This window comes from Gossypium hirsutum, chromosome A04 (genome assembly GCF_007990345.1).
Source record: "Gossypium hirsutum isolate 1008001.06 chromosome A04, Gossypium_hirsutum_v2.1, whole genome shotgun sequence".
Taxonomy (NCBI): domain Eukaryota; kingdom Viridiplantae; phylum Streptophyta; class Magnoliopsida; order Malvales; family Malvaceae; genus Gossypium; species Gossypium hirsutum.
This window is the reverse complement of record NC_053427.1, coordinates 69,915,610-69,938,359: the sequence shown is the minus strand read 5'-3', so window position 1 is coordinate 69,938,359 and position 22,750 is coordinate 69,915,610. Positions and strand designations below refer to the sequence as shown.

The 22,750-nt window shown below is 32.6% G+C and overlaps 1 protein-coding gene and 1 pseudogene across 1 annotated transcript; both read right to left on the bottom strand.

Annotated features, from left to right (window-relative positions):
• Positions 1–7,512: 7,512 nt before the first annotated feature.
• LOC107947809 (ankyrin repeat-containing protein ITN1) lies at positions 7,513–10,008 on the bottom strand. The gene is made up of 5 exons (XM_041111107.1): positions 9,883–10,008; positions 9,402–9,746; positions 9,124–9,309; positions 8,565–8,974; positions 7,513–8,486 (listed from the first exon to the last, which is right to left on the bottom strand). Exons 1-5 carry the CDS (start codon positions 9,902–9,904, stop codon positions 7,662–7,664), a joined length of 1,788 nt encoding a protein of 595 aa, XP_040967041.1. The 5' UTR covers positions 9,905–10,008; the 3' UTR covers positions 7,513–7,661.
• Positions 10,009–12,048: 2,040 nt separating this feature from the next.
• LOC107948379 (exocyst complex component EXO70H1-like) lies at positions 12,049–14,393 on the bottom strand (annotated as a pseudogene).
• Positions 14,394–22,750: the final 8,357 nt, after the last annotated feature.

Here is a 22,750-nt window from a genome sequence, read left to right as displayed (position 1 = left end):
ACTATGTATGCGTGACTCATACATTTTGATGTAAGTAAAAATCTAAGTTCAAATAGATAAGGAACCAAAAGCTAGTGCATTGGGTGCACGACTTCTGTAGTATGTAACGTCATTCAAAATAGTGGAATTCATAATCCAAAACATGGGTAAATGATATCCTTTCATTCGCATTACATGGTTGATAAAAAGTAAATGTGGCCACAGATCGTCCGTCTTTGTGATGGATGACTTGATCACTATTTAATAGTGATTTTCATGAAGAGAGATGTAATGTTACCATGATATAAAATACGATCATATTGGGAGAATGGATATTATCCCAAAGAGATCAATGATATCCTATGAGGGTAACACACTTATGATAAGATCATTAGACTAGCACTGAATAGTTACTTTCGTAATAGTACGTCGTTGAGGAAAGCTTAGTCACGATTCTATAATGGAATGACTTCATGACTAAATGAGTTTATAATTAATAGATGAAAAGTAGAAGCTTAATTATAAATCATTTGAGCCTCAACTACATATGTCTAATTGGTCCCTCCGCTAGCTCATTGAAACTAGAAATGAATTACGTGTTTGAATAAAAATGAACGGAATGAATAGAAAAAGAGAAATAAGAAACATCTAGGAATGATTATGGTTTTCTCCGAAATGGAAAAATGGAATCATTTGGAAATGAACGTAGGTTTCCAAAAATGAAAATAAAAATTTGCAATCCTACATGGATTACTTAAAAAATAATCAAAAGAATGATTTTATGTTTCTCGACTGTTTTGAAGCCCAAAAATGAAAATAAATCATTCGGTCATAATGAACATTTTGAGTTGTGAAATGTTGGAAATATTTTCTCAAAATTTTACTAGCGGCAAAATTGTTAAAATTTTATCAAGGGTAAAATCGTCAAATTTTTGTTGGGGATAAAATAGGGATGAGAAAATTGTTTTCCATATAAATATTAAAGTTTATTTTGGGAAATAAAAAAACTGAATTGAGTTGGATCACATTACAAAGTACTGGGTCAAAAAGGCCTAAGAAGTACTCGTAATTAGACCTGATATGAGAGAGGCCCAAAACCATCTCATGAATATGATGGGGCGACAATCCTAGTAGGAATACTAGGAAAAATGTCTACCCTACTCCTATTCTAAGTAGGATGATGTTTTTCTATTTGAAATAAACCACTACAACTCAAAAAGGGTTCTACCTTCACTTCCTATAAATAGATGACATCGGTAGAGTTATTTAGAGAACTTTTGAGAGATTGCTATTCTACCGAAAAATAGAGAGAACTTATTCTCAAATTTTAAATATATTTTTTTAGAATAATAATTTTATCGATTTTTTTTAAAGAAGAGAAAATTTTTGTTTTCACCCTAAAAATAAAACTTTTTCTAGTTTTGTGTTTTGGTTCAATTGGTTCGAGCTCACACTCGAAGCAGTTCGTGGTATGAGAATAGCGAATAAGATATTTTGGTTGAAAGTTAGAGAACATCAAGGATTCACTTATCCAAAAACACAAGTATGAATTCGATTAAGTTTTATTGGTATAATTATCACTAACCGAGTTGATTTTCAAAATTTTAATTTTCTGTTGTGCTAGAAAACCGTTGTCAAACTGAGTTTTTTCCAACAAATATCTCTTATAAATATCCTCTTGATGAGGAAGAAATGATCAAATTTTCAACCCTAAAGTTACTCTGAGAAAATCCATTACCTCTTTCTCTCTCTTAGTTAGTTTGTCCTCTTGTTCCTTTCTAGCTCTTCGCCTCTTTAGGTGAACCAATGTAACACTCCTAACCCATACCCGTCGCCAGACAGATTAGGGTAACGAGCATTATTGTACAAATCAGAACATTTAACTTACAATAGAACAATCTTGCAATTTAATTTACAACATTTAATAACTCAATTTAATTAAAGAAATAATACACTTATGGGCCTTAAATCGAGCTTACGGGGCCCTAAGTACAGTTTAAGAACATTCTAGGATCAAATTGAAACAAAACAAAAAATTTTAGAAAAACTTGAAACTTTTGGAAACGAGGGTCAAACGGCCATGTGACATAGCCCAAACCATGTGGACACTCGAAGTCTGGACACATGGTCATGTCCCAGCCTGTGTGTCTATCCGTGTGGGTATTTGAAATAAGATCACACGGCCATGTCGCAAGCCTTGTGCCAAACTGTGTGTGCATTCGATGATGGGTCACACGGCCGTGTCATAAGTCATGTGCCAAACCGTGTTACATATTGACTTGAGACACACGGTCATGTTACAGGCTGTGTCTCAGACCGTGTGAAACCTACATGTAAAACAATAATGACACACGGCCATGTGGGGTGGCCGTGTGTGGCACACTGCCGTGTGACAGCTCGTATGCTCCATTTTTAACCTCTAAAACAAGCCAATTCAAGCACCATTTCTTGCACAATAAGAAACACTATAACTAGCTTATTTCACATGGTTAAAAGCACATTCAAAATACCAAAAACATGTCAAACATTCATCCATCCTATTACTAACCAATATGCCATCAAAAAACACCTCAATTCACAAACCAATTCAATTCAAGCACAAATTTGCAATTCCACACCTTAAACGCATAACATTTATACCAAAAGACCATTTTATTCTCATACTACACCACCATAACTTACCACTTTAAAATTATTACCAAAATGATCATAACCATATAAGTTTAAACATTTACAAACCAAATCATATGTGTAAAAGGAGATACAAGCAATACAGAAACACATCATATTAAAAATCTAGTCTAAAGCACCTATTACATGACATTTATAGCCTTGCACCAAGGTAACCAAAAACCACCAAAATGATGGAAGGATAGTGTGGTTGTGCTTCGACGAGATTCCAACCGTTCAAGCTTTCCGATGACCTACAGAACAATAAACCACTAACATAAGCAATTAGCTTAGTAAGCTCATATAATGTGAACTTTAAACTTACCGAATATGTTATATCTTGACCATTCAAGCATGGATTCAATCATTTAGTCATGTGCATACATTTCAATCCTATACATACAACTCCATAAGGTTAGTTTGTGTATAATTAGCTATAAATTCAACTAATTCATGGAACATTTCATAAAAGAAATTTTAATAAACAAAACCATCCATCCATATTCATTTAGTTCCTTTTCAATCCAATTACACCTATCATACTTTCCATTTCATATGCTCAATAACATAGCTCGTTTCATATATGTACTTTCCCATTTAACCCTAATTGCTCGTTGAACCACATAGAATAAAATTGGATACACGGGAAACATTTACACAAAGTGTGCCTTTTCATGTAACTGTAATCGTCTCTATAATACTCACATGAGCTGTGAAATGGGCCTACTCACATGGGTTGTGGGTTAGGATGTTAGCTACACGATACTACTCACACAAGCTGTGGAGAGTCCCTAGAAAATGTAGGACCTTAGCCATTGGTGAGACATCTAGGACCAGCACCCAAAACCATATATCCCCTAATGACATGTCATTTGTATCCTAAGTATTCACAAGGTTTAAGTGGGACTATTAAACCATCTAATATCCAAAGTATCATATTTTTATCAACTTAATTTATACCTAGCATAACATTAATTAACATATAATAAAAAAATTATTAAGTTTAATAATTATATGAACTTACCTCGACTAATACGGTTGTAACAGTAAAGTCGATGACTAATTCGAAACCTTATTTTTTCCTCGATTCAAGTCCGGTTGATTTTTTTTCTTGATCTAAATAATAATTTCATTCAATTAAACATTCCAAATAGCTTAATATCATTAATTCTAGCTTATAACCCATTTTAATGTGAAATTACAAAATTACCCTTAACATTTTAACCTTTATGCAATTTAGTCCCTAAACCTGAAACTTACAATTTAGCCACAATTAATAAAATTTCTTGCTAGCTTATTTTCATAAAGTTCCCTGACATCCTATATTTATCAAAATTTCACATTAACACTAATGAATTTTACTCTTTTAACAAATTAATCCCTAAACCTTAAAATCACTAAAAATCACTTAACAAAACATGTATATTTAACAATCAAATTTAATAATCTATCAATTAACTTCAAGAACACGTCAATTTCATCCATGGAATGTCCCTAGACCTTTAACAACTTTACAAATTGACCTCCGAGCTAGCTAGGTTAAGTTAATACGATAACAAAAACAAAAACAAAATGACTAAAAATGAAATTAAAATCACTTACATGCAAGCTTTTGAGTTGGCCAAAACTTAATGCTATAGAAATAGTGATTTCTTTTCTTAAAATTCGGTGGAGAATACAAATAATAAAGATGATACTAATTTGTTTTGTTTTAGTTTAAGATTTATTTATTTACCATTTTACCCTTAGGTTATTAACTTATAAAATAACAAAATCATACCCATAATTGTCCACTAAATACACTAAAGGTTTATTTAACATTTTAACCCTTCAACTAAATAATCTAAGATTATTTATTACATTTATCTAATAAACATTAACTTTTGATACTTTTACGATTTAGTGTTTTTTACTTAATTAACTAACTAAACATTAAAATTTATTAACCAAATTTTAACACGACCCTAATAATTACTCATAAACATTAAATAAATATTAAAATACTAACTCGCTCATCAGAATCATGGTCCCAGAATCACTATTTCTGCCACCAGTAAGTTTGGGCTATTACAACTAGTCTCCATAGAATCACCATTCACTCCTTCTTACCTTATTCTATGTCTCATCCCTTATTGTACTTTGTATCAATAGTTGGTGTGGTGAATGTGAATCAAACAATGTCTTAGACCCAGAAAGATGCTACTTCCAACCTCCTTAACTGTACCAACCTTGCCAACTCCACTCAAGGGAATGACAAAGACCCTGTTAACACTGAGCTTCTTTCAAACCACACTTATTCTTCCAGTACTCAAACTACAAGCCACCTAATTGTTAGCCTTCTTGAAGCTTTTACCCAATTCATGGCCTCCCTCAACATTCCTTTCTCCACTTCTCTAAATGATCTCACCACTACCACAGTTGTGCCATTAGCTACCCTAGGCACACAAATCTCACTTGGCACTTCTCTTTTAGATTCCAAAGACAATGTATTGCGCCAATTTTTTTTCCAATCTGGAAACTCTCCAATCTCAACCCACTGTTGTTGTTTTGCCCCTAAATCAGATCTCCAGCAACAACAAACATCTAGCCCCAACAATAAGTCAATGAGATGTAAGAAAAGATGCATCTCGTAAAAGAGCAACTTTTAGACCAACAACGCAAGTTTCAGGAACAATAGGAGCGTTAATGCCTATTGGAATTGTAGAATGCCTACAATGAGCAATTAGTCACAGAGTTATGTGTAACCAAGGATGCTACTGACCCGCCATGCTTATACGCGTTGAAACGTATCTCGTTGAAGAGAGCTCGGTCACGATAATATGGTAAAATGACTTCATGACTAAATGAGTTTATAATTATTAGGTGAAAAGCCTGAACTTAATTATAAATTATTTGAGTCTCAACTACATATATCCAATCGGTCGTCCGCTAGCTCGTTAAAATCATAAATAAATTGCATGTTTGAATAAAAATGAACGAAATGAATAGAAAAAGAGAAATGGGAAACATTTAGGAATGATTATGGTTTTCTCTGAAATGGAGAAATGGAATAATTTGGAAATGAATGTAGGTTTCCAAAAATGACAATGTAAATTTGCAATCCTATATGGATTATTTAAAAAATGATCAGAGAATGATTTTATATTTTTGGACTATTTTGAAGCCCAAAAATGAAATCATTCGGTCATAATGAACATGTTGAGTTGTGAAATATTAAACATATTTTCTTGAAATTTTACCAATGGCAAAATCGTCAAGATTTTACCAAGGGTAAAATTGTCAAATTTTGCTAGGGGTAAAATAAGGATTAGAAAATTGTTTTATATTTAAATATTAAAGTTTATTTTGGGAAATAAAAAATTTCATGAATTTTTAATAGTTTATTTCATTTGAACCAAACAGATTCAACCACCGGTCTAATTTCAAAAACATTGGTTGAGACTAGAGTTATCCATGGGCTAGGCCACTCAGCTTGGCCTGAAGGCTTGCTCGAAAAATGGGAGGGTTTGGGCAAAAATATAGACCCAAAAATGGGCTTGGGCAACAAAATAAGACCCATTTAGAAAATAGGCCAAGCTTCAAGCAAGGTTTTTCTTGCCTAGGCCCGACCCAACCCGAATTCGTAATAAAAATGCCTCTACTATTTTGCTGTTGTTTTTCCATGTTTTGCTATTGTTTTCCCACTGTTTGCTCTCATTTCACTGTTATGTTGCTACTATTTTGTTGTTAATGTTTGAATATTGTATAATACTTGTTTTATTGTTAATTTTGCTACTTTTCTAGAGGTATTTGCTTGTTAAGTTGCATTTATCTTAGTGTCCAATAAAAAAAATTAATACGATCGGGCTAGGTCGAGCCCGGGTTTTAGTTTTTTTTATCCGGGTTAAACTTGAATATAAAATTAGGCTCATTTCTCGGGTTAGGTCAAAAAATTTTGTTAAGATTCGAACCCGACTCATGAGCAACTCTAGTTGAGACCCATGCTAAGCTAGTCTTCCTCTATAAATACCCTTTTCCACATCAGTGCAAGGAAAGACACATATAAGAAGACACACAAGACTTGAGAGATAGCTTACACTTTACTTAGATACGACCTCAACACCTTCAAACCATTATCTTTAGTGGCACTTTACACAACCTACGATGTGAATCACTCCAATTCTAATAATTCTTTGCATCTTTTGCTGTTTGAATTGTCACTCTTGTATTATTTTACACTATATATAATCTAATTATTATAACAATATTTAAATAAAATAAAAGTATACAAATACACATTAAAAAAAGTTTGAGACAATTTTTTTTAATCTGGACATCTAAATAATTATTGATTCATTTTGTAAATGTAAAAATCGAGTGCGAACACAAAAGGAGGCTTATGGTTGACCAAAAAAGGGAAAAAAGGTAAAACGGAAAACTCTAGTAAATAACTCAAAGGCTGGCTACCACATTGGTATGTATAAAATGTTTCAATTTATTGGAAGTTTATAAGTATTATGTATAATTATTTATGGGAAATGATTGTATGAAATTGTAATTTTACGTTATTTTTATTCATTTTATATAGGAGGATGACAAATCAGGCTTTCCTCTTGACTTTTTATTTTTTTAGTTGGATTTAAATCTTTTAGCAAAAAAAAAAAAGAAGTTGAAAATTAGAAAGAAAAATCTGATTTGTCATTCTTCGTATAATCCCTTCTCATTATTATATATATATTAAGAAAATAATTTATCAATTTATCCATGAATATAATGTTTTTTGGGTTTATTGGTTGATGTCGTCTTGATGAACCTTTTTATTTCCCTCAAACTATTTTTTTTTAAGTTTTCCTTTTTCTAATTAATTAATTACCCACGAGTAAATGATGTAACAACATGATTAAAGAAAAAAAAAACACAAGAGAGCCAAGACTGGGTTACTATATGTTTCATTTTCTAGCTTACCAAACATATTCATGTATGTTCTATCAATGAACCATTTAGCATAGGCCATTTTCCAACTAGTATGAACATCAAAGGGCATAGATTGTGTTCACTTCTGTATCAGTACCTGATAAACTCAGGGAATCTGTTTGATTGGTTGAATTCTTGTCTTTCTTTTTAACTTTTCGAACCCTTTTGTTTTTCACCACCAAATAAGTCATGGCACCCAGAACTCCACCCATTGTTACTCCTCCTATAACTGTTACAAGAATTGCAGCCCACCTGTTACGTCGACCCGCCACTATATACGATGATGAAATATATGAAATACTGGTGCAGACAGAGGCCAACCACATCAACTTATTAATCACCTCAACAAACCTTTTCTCTGTTTTTAGTTCTCCTCTTACGATTGTGATTTGTACGACCACGACAGCGAGTGACGTAAAGAGCGCGAGCGCGTTGAACACACAGAAGATCTTAAACGATGTTCCTCGAGCGACGGTGGCCACCCCGTTGTCATTATCGCCCCCAGGGACCGTGAAAATTGTCATAAATGCAACAGTTGCGAAAAGCACGGCTACCACTGTGACTTGATTGGTGGCATTGTTGATGCCTTGCTGGTGAAGCTTAATCAGCTCCAGGACAATGCCGTCCACATTTCTGTTTGTTTTGAGGGTTTGCTCTAGCTGAGTATGCACTTCTTTCTTGATCTCTTTCATGGTTTTCCTCAGCTCATCTGGCGGTTGGTTCAGCTCGTTCGCTCTCACACCACCGAAACTAGACAAACACTCTTTTATTTCGACAATCTCCTCAGAGAGCGGAAGCCCTTCGGCAATGTCGAGAGCTGTTTTCTGGTCTCTTGTAAGTGCATTCACACTAGTGTCTGGGATCTGTAGAAGTTCATTCACTATCTGCAGGAAACACTTACAGGTAAGAATGAACACATTTTCTAAAATGTTTCATATATGACACTAATCGATTGTTGATACCTCTGTCCGTTTTTTTCGAGTAGCGATATGTAATGCCGTATTACCAAACTTGTCCGGAAGTGTGACAGTGGAAGGATCTGTCTTAAGAAGCAGCCTCACCACTTCATAGCTTACTCCTTTAACTGCCATATGCAATGCAGTTTGCCCTTTTTTATCAGTCTTTGTTGCCAATTGTGGATCCTTGTCAAGCAATGCTTTGACAATATCAACATGCCCTTGCCTTACAGCAAAGTGTAATGGATTTTTCCCATTTGCCTTTGGTATGTCTATCAGGCTAGGATCATTCTTGAGCAATGCATGTACTACACCCGTATGCCCTTTTGTTGCTGCCGATACAAGAGGGGTTGCATTTGCTTGCCCGACTGTTTTACTTAGGCTCGGATCGTGATCCAACAGCACCTGCACAATGGCTGTATAAAAGGTGTTCATTGAACTGAGACAAACTGCAGTATCCTAAGATGCAACTTTCGGATTGTGTACAAGCATTCAAACCAAACATATTTTACTCAATTTTGGCCTTAAATTTACACTCATAAGACAGAAAGTTGTTCATACATACCTTCATGACCTCGGTTTGCCGCAATATGCAATGGATCAAGCTCGAACCGATTCTTCAATTTAATAACCTCCTTAGATGTATACGGTAAAAGCTCTTTTACTATATCAATATACCCTTTTTCAGCCGCTATAAACAACGCCGTCTCCCCTAATTCATTCACTTCATTCACAATTGCTACCCTTATTCCTTCCACCTTAATAAAAACCATGTAAAAGATGATCAAAATGCCGATGCAACACATTTTATAGACGTTGACATGCAAACATTGTTGTATAAACGACTTACCTCTGCCTCAAATTCTGCTGCACTAACTATACCAGTCATTCGATCATCAATTTCTGCTAGAATCTGTCTAATTGCTACAACATCACCGCGTTGTGCGGCAAGGTGTATTTCGGTATCGTTGTGGCAGCCAGTCACTTGTTTCACGTACTTCTTTTTATCTAACCGCTTTTCGGAATTAGAACCAGAAGCAAGAGACTTGCTGGAATTTGAAACCACCAAGGGCTTCCCTGAATTGGATAGAAACAAAGTAGGCCTTGACGTAGGCGAACCCGGTAGTATCGTGTCCCGTAAATGCGCAGGCCGTGAAAGAAGTCCTTTCTCCAAATCATTCTCGCATTCTTTGCACATTTCATTCATGTTCAAAAAGAAAAAAAAACACATTAATTCTAAAATAATACTATCAATCCCTTGATTCCATTCACCTGGGATTTTTCGAAAACCTAAAGAATGATCAAAAGTAGAGAGAGAATGCACCTTCATCTTTACCATACTCCATCAAAAGATGCAAAATAGAACCTTATTCCTTTATGTTGTTTTTTTTTTTTAAATAATGTTACCTTTTTTTGCAACTTATGGTGTCAAAGCAATGAAAAATCAAGGTAGTAAATAATCTTTCTTTTTCTTCATATATATATAATGTATATACGGACGTTAACGCAGTGGACTTGACACCCCGTTAAGGGTGCTCTATCATTGAGTTTACTCTGTCCGAGAAACATGTAATAACAAAGCAATGGATTGGAATAAATTGAGAGATATTTTTAAACAAAAGAAAAATAGTGGGCGAAAAAAGCTATACACATATCCAACTTCCCTTGCCTTTTAATCCCTTATAAAAACTAATACTTCAATTTAATCCTTTTTAACTTTAACCAAATCAAAAACTGCATTTTAGCCTCTCAAAAAACAATTATTTATTCAATTTAAGCATAATTTTTAGCTTTAGACTCTCCAATTTTTTAAAATTTTATCTCAGTCCCTCTAACACAAAATTCTTCACTACCAACATATTTAATTGAGCTGTCACGCCACTGTTGTTCCTCGAATGTTGTTGTTTGAGACCCAGCATTTTAAAAGTTGCATATCCAATTCAAGTGTCAAAAAGGTAGGTCTCATCCCATTTTAAATTCCCCCCCTCTTTTTTTTATGGCTATAAATAAAGTTTTGTCCCCTTTCCATTTCTTCTCCACAAATTTCTCGTGTTTGGGTTGATTAAATTACTTTGCGGATTGTGTACTATAGATTTAGGAATAAATTAATCTTTTCAAAGTGACTTAAAAAAACTCTAATTTAATTATTGTCGAGATTATATAAAATTTTAGGGTAAACTATATCAGAGGTTGATTGAGTCACTGTCGTTAGAAAAAATTATCAAAATGGTCACTCAGTTGTTATCTTATTAACAAGAAGTTGATTAGACTTGCCATGTCAGCATTTTTATATTTTGTTGTAAAAATTACACTATAAAAAATTGTTCTTTTAGTCCTTTTAAAAAATAGAAAATTTTTTACCTAACACCCTTCCATCAGCAAATAATCAACCGTCTATTTCTCATCATCATCATCATCATCATCCAAATGGTCAACTTAGCAAAATTTAAATCAATTATAATTGCAAAATGTTACATCATCAAACTTTTACCCAATTCAAGTTACGTTCACAAGTTCAAATACTAAAATGAATCTAATAATCAAAGTCAAGTACTAAAGTGAAAAGAAAATATAGATGCTAAATTTGACCTAATTACCAAATTTAAACATCAAGATTATATTAATTTTTTTTCTTTTTCAACTTAGGAAGAGAAAAGTTTGGTAAAAGTATCACAAAACCCCTTGTACTATACTATAGATTGCATTTTAGCCTCTCTACTAAAAAAATTAGCAAATTAGTTTCGGTACACTAGATGAGTGAGCAAAAACAACCCTTCCGTTAAAATTGCACTATTAAATATTTGTTTTGGTGTTTGTATATAAGGTATATTAATAAATTTAACCCTCAGACTTTACACATTTATTCATTTTGACCCCTACTCTTTTATTGGAAGTAAATTAAAAAATTTTGAAACTAATAAAACTATAGGGTCAAAAAGGCCTTAGTAACAAAAAAAGAGAGTCAATTAAGCCCTTTTAAATTTTAAAATTTATTTTAAAAAATCATAAAAATTGTAAACAAAACTTATAAAAAATTTAAAATTATAAAATTTTTATTAAAAATTAACAATGCCAACCCAATAAAAGAGTAGGGGTTAAATTTTTTTTAAAAAATCTTTTAATCATTAGACTTTAATGGGTCAGTATTAATATTCTTTAATAAAAAATTATAATTTTTTTTAAAAATAAATATTTTTATAAAATTTGTTTATAATTTTTATGATTTTTTATATAATTTTAAAATTTTAAAAATGGTTAATTAATTTTTTTAATTTGTTACTAAGGTTTTTTAACTCTTTCAAAATTTTTTAATTTATTTTCAATAAAAAATAAGGTTTAAATTAAATAAATATGTAAAGATAATGGGCTAAATTTATTATTATATTTTATATTTAAACCTCAAATTTAATGAAAATTATTTTACTCACTCCTCTAATAGGTTATATTACCTATTTTTCAATAAAAAAATTAAAATATAATCCAAAATATATTACAAAAGAGGAAGATAGGCCTTTTATTTGAATCTTACGCAATTGAAGAATGAATGAAATGATTGGTAAAGCATATATTTGAGGACATGAAAATCAGGAATTAGACCATTTACAGAAAATATCGTTAAAAAATCGTTATATGACTACCTCAGAAGGATATTGAGGATTACATCAACATAAAATCTCCTTAACCTTTTTTTTTCCTAAGAAGAAAAGACTGACAAACTCTACGCTCGTAAGAGTGAGCGCATATACCGATGATGATGAGACGATGTTGAAGAAGATGTAGATGAACTTCCAGAACTAACCGTCGCAATGAACAATTCCAACAAGTAATTCCCTACATCTTCAGGCGAAAATCGGACGAATAATTTCTCGCTACTTTCTTCTCCCACCGTTGATTTATGCATATCATAAAACTCCCTATACACTGCTACGACTTTTGTCTCGATTGAAGCCTTGATCTCGTCTCGCAGTTTCAGATCGGGTACGACGCAGGAACACTGCTTACTGTATGCATCTTCAAAGCTTGAAGTAAATTTCATGAAACGTTCTTTAGCTTTCCCGCCGGTCATCGAAGCCGTTGGATTCTCCGGCAATGATGCGAACACTTGGCCCCAAGCTAACCGCTCGTAGTTCGCCGCCAACTGTCTCACCCTGGCTTCATGTTTCGTTATCCATTCCTCGCCCAGTAAATACATGAGATTGGATGCATAGACTTTGGAGATTACATGTTGGAGATTGTTGGCTAGGAATAGGTACGATAATGAGACGTCTTTGTAATGCTTTGATTTGCAGTCGAGTTTGCAGAGTAGGACGAGGATTAGCCACGCTATGCGGACGGAGATCGCAGGCCTCGGAGAATCTTCGGAAACCGGACTGTCGAAGAAAGATTCCGGTAACGATGACTTTGCTGGTGGTGGCCAGTCCGAGATAATGTCAGTGAGGATGTTACCATAATCGGCAAGGAGAGTGAGGTAATCCATCGAGTACATCGTTAAACGATGCAGACCGCCGCCTGGAGTCATTGCTTTGGAGGAGTCCTTATGGATTGTAGACTCGAAATCCGTCAACAACGACAGGACTGACTCGCTGAGTCGAACTAGCGAGTTAATAGCTTGCAATCGGACGGCTGAAACTGATTCAAAAGCAAAGATCGTTTCAATCTCTTGCCAATCCTCTGAAATAGCCGTGTACATATCGAGAATACGGAACATTTTCTCCATCGGCGATTTCTTAGCCTTGGCGACGAGTTCGGGGAATCCAAACAAAAGCGTGGCGCCTTCTTTTGAGATCTCCGCAAAGCAAGATTCTTTGATGGAATCCGACGAAGAAAAGACGTGATCACAGAGGATTCTTTCTCCTTTGAAAAGTGTCCTAAACGAAATTTTCTCGGCATCTAACCATTTCTTGATTTTCAAATCCAGTATATCCCAATCCATTTTATTAACCTGAGATGAGCTTAGTTTCTCGATCCCCAGCTTGTAAATGGCTTCATCGATTATCGACTTTCGAATAATTTTATATACTCGTATGCATTCTTTAGCGTAACCAGAAGCGATCATGCAATCTGCTATCAATTTCAGGTCCGACATAGCCGTAGAAGAAACATCCTCTAACTCAGTGATGGAATCCCCTGCGGTGCGAATCTCATCATCCGGCGAGCCATCATCATCATAATCCGACATGCTTGTGGAAGTCCGTGATGACCGGGTGGAAACGGATTCCGGATCCAAATCCGCCCGGTTCGTCGACAGAATCTGGTAAAACTCTTTTTGAAGCCTCTTCATTGCGATCTGCATCAAACGTTGAGCCTGACTGAACTTTTCAGAACCGGAATCTTGATCAGAAACCAGCAAATGCATGATATCTTGTAGCTCGTTGACGGATTTTATGAACTGCATGGCTTCTCTCTTGCTTTCGTGGAAAAGAGAGGTAACTCTAGCGTAAGCTGACGTTTCGGCATCCCATTTCGTGATGATTGCGGCAGCGGCGTCGATGGTCTGCTCGATCGCGGATTGGGAGAATCTACGGCGAGCCGAGCAGTACTAGATAGCGAAGGTGAGTTGGATTGGCGAGAGATGGACAAGGAAGCCGTCCTGGGGCTGAAACAAAGGCTCTTCATTCCTTTCCTGGGCAGGAAGAGGCACGTATTGTGAAGCTGTGTATGTTTCGCAAGCTTTCTCTAGGTTGTTTGGGAGATTTAAGATGAAGAATGAGTGGGTGGGGAATTTATAGAGCGTTGGATAACGGCAAATCACAAAATTTCAAAATGCCAAGAATTTTTTTTTTTTCTAATTCTATATTACCAACTAAGTTGGAAATTTCTGCCATTTGAAGAAATATTCCTGAAATGTTAGACTTAAAATTCAGTCAATACAGCGTTACAATTAATTTCCATTTTTCCCCCGGGTGTTAAGTAGTTGATATGGTCTCCAAATCCTAACCCAGTTGCACCTTTTTGAAGTCTTCTTCCAAAACTTTTAGGGTTAATTTCTCCATGTTAAAGTATTAGCATCTAAATATGTGTTGGAACCTACGAAAAGCACGTGGATCAAATGATAAATAGATGAAGTCAAGAGTATTTTTTTTATCACTTCAAAACCGAGTTATTCATGTATTAAGTATGCATAGTACTATTAACAATTCAGCTTTAAACCCAGCTAATGACTGGGTTGATAGACTTAATTAAATTATATAAAGATTTGGATTTCATAGTGAAAAAGCGTGAAGAAAGAGAGTTGGATGCCAGAAAGATTGGAGTAATAAATAAGTGGCCCACGAATTCATTGCAATGTGAAAAAAGGTCAATTTTCATATGATTCGAAATCTGTTAACATAATCTCCGAAAATAAGCAAATTCTGATTTGTTCAATTACTAAATTTTATCACGTATGAAAAAGGGGCATCTTTTCAGTTATCAATAAATATAGTCAACAGTGGTAATTATTAAATAATTTTGTAAAAAATTATTTGAGATAAGAGTAAAGTCAACTGCTTATCTCTATTCGCTCTTCAAAACAGTTATTTAACCTCTTAATTTCATTTATTACTTAATTTAATGCCATGTCATATCCTTTTATTAACAACAAATTTAACATGTAAAGATTAAAATGTCAACTTTTTAAATGTACAAAAATTAAAATAAATTTCACGATATGATACGGAGACTTATGATAAATTTTACGATGTTTTTAATAGTAAAAGAGGTAATATTAGATATTAAAAAAAATAACAATATAGGGGTTTTAGACGCATTTAGTCTGGATTTTTACGCACAACTTTTTCATTCTAATTACAGCCACAAAAATTCAATTAAATAGTAATAGAAACAAAATACAACATGAATATCATTTTCAAACTAATGAAATGATTCAATGAAGGGAAGCAAATTTCCAATAGGACTTAAAAGGGAGACCCAGTGTGGCTTTGAGATTGCCACATTATACTTCCATCTAACCAATTGAAGAAATCAAAGGCTTTGCTATGAGAAAACTTGGGTCAGGGTCTTTCGTGACGGCTTTAATCTGTGGTATGGAATAGGTCAGGATGTCAACCTTCATGACCATGACCCAGCTACAATTTTGCAAGTGGCATTGCCCACAACATCATTGACCCTTTATTTGGAGCTGCTTTGTTTTATTCACGAGTAAACTCATTAATTTTTAAATATAAATTGAATTGAAAATAATTATTAAATAATATATATGGATCCAACCATCTTTAGATTTTGGCTTTTTTATATTAATAATATAAAATAAATAAATACTATAATAGGATAAGGAGAATAATATGACGAAATTAAGCAAAATGTACTCTGAATATTTGGTGCCGTCTATCAACACCTATTTAATCTTAAAAAGAAAAAATTTGGGTGCAACCTGACTAATCGGCAACAGAAATGTGATGACTTAAAATATTTAGAGGTTTGATATGTAAATTTGTCATTTTGATTGAACAGCTTTTAAGGGTGCCGCTGAAACCAAAGTTCAAAAAGGTAAATTGCTTCATAAACCCTTCTTGTTTATTATTATTTTTTATTTCCCTTCAACACAAAAAATAGAGAGGCCTCTTATCAATTAGTCCAAAATATTTATTTTACTAAAAAGTATTTTTTGTAAAAAAGTTGATTCCAACTGGAAATAAATTTTATTATTTTTCAAAGAAAATTACTTTTCAAAAAATTATTCGAATTGGAATAAAATAATTTTAAAAAATATTTTTCAAAAAAAAATAAATGAAATTTATTTTCAGTTGAAATTTGATTTTTTACAAAAATACTTTTTAGTAGAAAAAACTTTTTGGATTAATTCGTAAGCCTCTCTATTTTTGGTGTTGAAGAGAAATAAAAGAAAATAAATAAGAAGGGCTTATGAAGCAATTTACTCTTTTAAACTTTGGTGCCGTAAAGCTGTCTCGCGGAACCTTAAAAGCTTTTAAATCAAAATATAAAATTTACATATTAGGTCCTTAAAAATTTTAGGTCATCACATTTTAGTTCGGTGCCACCGATTGGTGAAACCGCACCCAATATATATATATATAAAAGATTAAAGGAGTGCCGCTGATAGTTTCATCAATATTATTCTCCTTATTTATTTACATTTTAGAATATTCAAACAAACAATGAAACTCGGGAATAAATCAGATTTCCATCGTTCTCTTTGAGATTTTGTTGGTTATGAATTTTATTGAATAAATTCAATTTAAATATCATAGAATTGCATAAATAAAATGGCCTAACCCAAGCTCGCGATGGTTATATCTATTTTTGTTTATAAAATCGATTCGTATTTATTATTACAATAATAATATCAATTTATCATAGTATCATTGTCAATAATTGGTCAAGACCCGGCACCGCCAAAGTTGCTACTATCAAAATGACAAGATAGAAACCATGCCGTTTTCATTTTCATTAATTAATATTAATTGATGTATACTAAAAATAAAATATAACTCGATTTTGATTCAAATGAGAAAGGTGAAAGTTTTAAATTCGAGATTCATAATTTATAATTATATGTGTGGATCTTTGAGTCTCATCACGTGCGATTACTATATGTAGGTTTTAGTTCCAATTTAAATTGTACAGCTTATTTTGTGATTTATGTTAGTACTTTTTAATTTAACAGCTTATTTAACAAATGATAAGTAAAATGAAGTTTTCAAAATGACAAGATTTGGTGAGATAAATCATATATGAAGGCTGTATTTTCAATGAAATATTTGATAAGTCTTAAAAACATTGATAAGAAGATGGTGTAATGTCAAAAAAGAAAAATAAAGGTTTCATTGTCTGACTTTGTAATGGAATAGCTGAAATATGTATTAGTTATGTTGAGGGTCAAAATAAATTTATAAAAATCTGGAGACACAAATTAAAAAAAAAAACATTTTAAAAAACTTGTGTTAAATAATATATAATTAAAAGGGATTAAAACTAATATTACTTCATTTCATCAAAATGAATCTAACACCTTTACCTGCCACTCTACTTATGTCCATTAGTCATATAATGATTCAATATGACTACTTTTTTTAAACACATAATAATTTATTTAGTTTTTTTATTTTATAATAAAATTATTTTTGTCTTTTATTTAATTTAATTTAATTTTTAAATTTATATTTTTTTGTCAAATCACTCTAAAATAGATGTAAAAATAAATGTCTTTTAACTTTGCTAACGTGATATGCACGTGAATTTTTTTAATTTTTTCAAAAAATTTATAAAAAATATAATAATACAAAATAATATTTTTAAAAAATTTAAAATTTTTAAAAAATTAATTAAATGCTGACATATCACCCATATGACAATTCATGTATATGCCACGTCAACAAAGTTAACAAACATTAACTTTTTCATCTATTTTAGGGTAATTTGACAAAAAATACAAATTTAAAAGTTAAAATAAATAAAAATTCAATGAATGACTAAAATATTCTTTTATAAAGTTAAAGAGTCAAATAAATAACTATAATTTAAAAATAAAACTTTTAAAATTGAAAAACATACTATAGTATTTTTTTGGGGGGGTTTAAGACATTATTCTATGTTTTATTTTATTATTATTATTATTATTATTATTATTATTATTATTTGTGAATGAGGCCTTCATCTAGACTTTGTTTGGTGGTTAGACTAGGAAAAAATAGAAAAAAATTGAAAATTGAAACAATATAGAAAATGTAATTTTACTTTTTATAAGCATGCTTGGTAGAAAATATGAAATAAATGAAAGAATTTTTTTTCTTTTTATTTATTATTTGGTAAAGTTGAAAAATGAGAATAAAGAAAACGAAAATTTTAAGAAATGCATAATTTTGAATTGACATACACTTCTTTCTCATTTCCTCTTCTTCTATCATTTCAATTTGGAATGATTGATTTTTATACATTAGGATAGAAAATAATTCTCTCTCCTGTAACAACCCGTTTTTAGGTAAAATCAGAATAGTGGTTTTGGAACCACAAATCCGAAGTCAAAATATTTATTTTATTATTTTAATAAGATCTATAGCATGATAGATTGATTATGTGAAAGTTTTATTAAGAAATTTCATTATTTGAGTGGTTAATTCGGTAAAAAGGACTAAATCGCGTAAATTATAAAAGTGCTGTTCTATTAGCTAATGATGTCAGATAGCTATAGAACCTTGAATTTTAGTCCTTAAATGGTAAATATACCATTATTTGGTTAGTGGATGTTAATGGTTTGGCATAAATGAAATTTTGTATTAATTTTAAGGTTAAAATGGTAAAATAGTTAATAAATGATATAATAAATAAAACAAAATTCATTTTATATAATCATCATCTTCTTTAGCCAAATTTGGCAAGAAGAAAAGCTAAAGTTCTAGGTTTTCTATTCGGCCTTGGTTAAATTGTTCATTAAGGTATTGTTTTTGATCCTTTTTAATAATTTTTACGTTTTTGAGATCGTTGCAGCTTAATCTCGCTAGCCTGTATCTCTGATTTCAAAACTGTTAAAGTATTTGAATGTTGTCATTGTTGAATACATGAGTATTTTGTTAGTTGATGATGGAAAATAAATCATTGTTGTTAGATGTACAAGTTTTGTAAAGTGAATTTTAGTAAAAATGTCAAAAAGGGATTAAATTGATAAAATGTGAAATGTGGCGGTTAAAAGTGTGAATAAATTGAAAATATGGGCTGCTAGTAACATGTATGAAATTCAGCTAAGCATGAGTTTGTACTAAATTGCATGAATTTGCAATTTTATGTGATAAGGACTAAATTGTGAAAATGTGAAACATTAGGGGAAAATATGTAAATTTTCCAAATTGTAAATTATAGGATAAATTGAATAGATATAATGCTGAATGTGCTAAATTTGATAATATATAGATCAAGATAAGGTGAGATCGAGATTAGATCGGGAAAAAGGAAAAGTGAACGAATAGCCGATAATTTCCATCCGAGCAACTCGAGGTAAGTTCGTATAATTAGAATCAAATTTATAAATACTTGTAGATTATTTGAAATAAAAGTATAATAGAGTAAATGGTATTATTGAGTTCGAATGCCTAATTGATGAGAATTATTAAATACTGAGTTCTGTTTGAACCATAGAAAGTCGTAGGATATGAGTGACATGTCACTAGGGTTACCGTTTTGGTCGAGATCCTGCATGTGCTACGGACTCACCACAGCTCGTATGAGCTTACCGATATATCAGCTCGTAAGAGCTTACTGTTTTTAGCTCGTCAAAGTTTACCGTTTCAGCTCAATAGAGCTTACTGTCCATCAACTCAGGAGGAGCTTACTGATCATAGCTCGAAAGAGCAGAAATGATAATGAATTGAAGGATTACTGATTTATACATGTAAAGTATATCACCTGAGTATCCCTCGATATTCTAATAGGTTTCAACGAGTATAAATTCTGTTATTGGTTATGTGAAAAAGTTATGTGTTTATACGGATGAATTACTGCTTATATGGATGTAAGTATTGTTTATATAGATGAGTTACTGTTATCAAATGAATTATTGTATATATAATTGAGAGTGAAATGTTACAAATGATGTACGTGATATATGAATTTGATATGATACAATGTATGTAGTATTAAATTGAGATAATGGATAATTACATGCACTTATGTGACTAACTTGTTGATGAATACTTATTTTTAAGCATTTGGTAATTGAATTGAGCATACTTTATTTATTGTCTTAATTATGTATAAATGATTTAATTCTAAATTATATAGGCTTACTAAGCTATAAAGTTTTCTCTGTTTCTTTTCTGTGTATTATAGAGGTTCGATAGCTCGCTCGATTCGAATAAAGTCGGAGATACGCATCACACTATCCAATTGCCGATTGGTACTTTTGAACTCATGGATATATGTAAATATGGCATGTATAGGCTAGTTATAAGGATGATAGTTATAGTTACTTGAGTTAGTGATTTTGGTACATGTTGTGTATAAAATAAAGCCATGTGATTTGGCTTAACTTGGTATAATGTTTTGGTTGCATATAAGTATTCAATATGGTATGTTTTGGCAAGTAGTAATGGAATGGAAATATGCAAATATTGTCTTGATATGTGATAGGCATATGAATGGAAAATGCTTGATTATAATTTAGGTATTTGAATACCATGTTCGATTGGTTTTATCGTTTGAATATTGAATTTAGAAATGATTGTAGTTGAATTAGTTTAACATTTGTATGAAATGTTTTGGATTTGCTACTTATTGGGTTATAAAATTTTGCAAATTTCAGCTTAAATAGGTATGTGTAAAATGGGTGGCAAAATGGCTTTGTAAATAACCTATTTTTGTCCACAAGGGTAGAGATACGGGCGTGTGTCTCAGCCATGTGTGACACACAGTTATGTTACACGGCCGTGTGTCCCCTGGTGTTGAATTTGAAAACAAGTCAGTATGCTCCACATGGCCTCACACACGGGTGTGTGACTTAGCCATGTGGCATAAGTTAGTATACCCTATAGGATTGACATGGCCTATTACACGACCTGGTACACGAGTGTGTATGACCATTTTTAGGGTACACGGGCATGTGTGTCGACCGTGTGACCCAAGTCAGAGAGTTACACGGGGTAAGACACGGGCTGGGACACGGCCATGTGCTCCTATTTTGAATGTCTACATGGCTTGTGACACGGGCGTCTCTGGTGGCCGTGTGAGACACACGGCCTAGCCACACGGGCGTGTGCCCCCTGTTTTAAGAAAAATTTTCAAAGTTCTGCGAAAGTTTCTTGAGTTACCGGTTTAGTCCCGAATCACTCCCAAAGCATATTTAGGGACTCATAGGCTCGTATAAGTGATAAATTGATTGAATTTGAATGATGATTGTACGAAATGATTGAATGTATGATAAAAGTACATTTATATGTATTGTAAGTCCGGTTATGCTCCGTAACCTTATTCCGGCGTTGAATACTAGTGAGGGGTGTTACATCTCCTATCATTTCAAATTTGGTTTATTGAAAGGGAAAAACACAAAAATCACTTAAAATAAAATATCCTTAAGCTGAATTTCTCCTTTTATTCGTTTCTTCTTTTACTTTCTTTCCCTTTCCTCGTTCGGCTGTTGTTTCTCCTGTCTAGACCTGTTCATGGGTCGGGCCACCCGGCCCCGCCCGAAGGCTTGCCCAAAATGTGGAAGGGTTTGGGCAAAAATATAGGCCCGAAAAATGGGCTTCGACAAAAAAATAAGGGCCATTTAAAAAATGGTCCAGGCCTCGGGTAAGGCATTTTTGGCCTTGGCCTAAATCAACCCCTAATTCACTAAATGACAAAAAAGTCCTTTTTTTGAAAAATATATTATTTTCTTATTGTTTTCTTCCTATTTTGTTACAATTTTACTGTTATGTTGCTACTATTTTATTGTTATTGTTTGGATATTGTATAAAACTTATTTTATTATTAATTTTGTTATTATTTTTGAGGCATTTGCTTTTTAAGTTGTATATATCTTAGTGTTATTTAAGTATACATATTTTTTAAAGTTTATTTTCAATTTGCTGGGAAATATTTATTTTGATGTTTTTAGTATTTTTGATGTATTATATATATTCTAAAATTATATAAAAATTAATATGAGCGGGCTGGGTCAGGCCCGGGTTTTAACATTTTTATCCGGGTCAGGCTTAAGCAAAATTTCAGGCCCATTTTTTAGCCTGAGCCTAGTAAACGGGCTTAAATTTTTAGTTGAGCCCTACCCGAACCTGGCCTGACCCGGCCCATGCAAACCTCTACCCCTGTCTTAGTGCCATCCTGTTCCCTGTTCCAACCAGTTGTCGCCACTGCCCTGCCAAGCCGCCCAACCTTGCACCACTCACCGCTACTGCTGCTGCCAACTGATTAATTGAAATGGAAAATTTTATTGATTAATGTTTCAAGTTTTGTGACAGATCCATCCCTTTTTCCTTTTAGAATGCAATTTTTTTCTTTTACTTTTATGTGTAGGGACAAGTTAACGAGTTTTGCCTCATTTTTCTTTCTTTTTTTTTTACGTGACGAGTCGAGACATTCAAGTAAAAAGTATTAAGCTCAATGGTGTAAAAAGTATTCAATTTGTTTTTTAAAAAGTACTTAAGTCCTTGTTTTTTCAGTCAATTAGATACTTGAACTCTTAAAATATATCAAAAAGGCCCTCAAATTTTTTTTTCAAAAAACAACAATTAAGCCTTTACTTT

Bases quoted from the DNA above. Each gene is read 5' to 3' on its own strand.
- LOC107947809 (XM_041111107.1), bottom strand. From the start codon at position 9,904: ATGGAGTATGGTAAAGATGAAG. The intron at 8,975-9,123 runs GTATGTATGAAC...CCTTTTATACAG, and splicing joins GGCAAACCGAGGTCATGAAG to CCATTGTGCAGGTGCTGTTG. The intron at 8,487-8,564 runs GTATCAACAATC...TGTTTCCTGCAG, and splicing joins CTCGAAAAAAACGGACAGAG to ATAGTGAATGAACTTCTACA.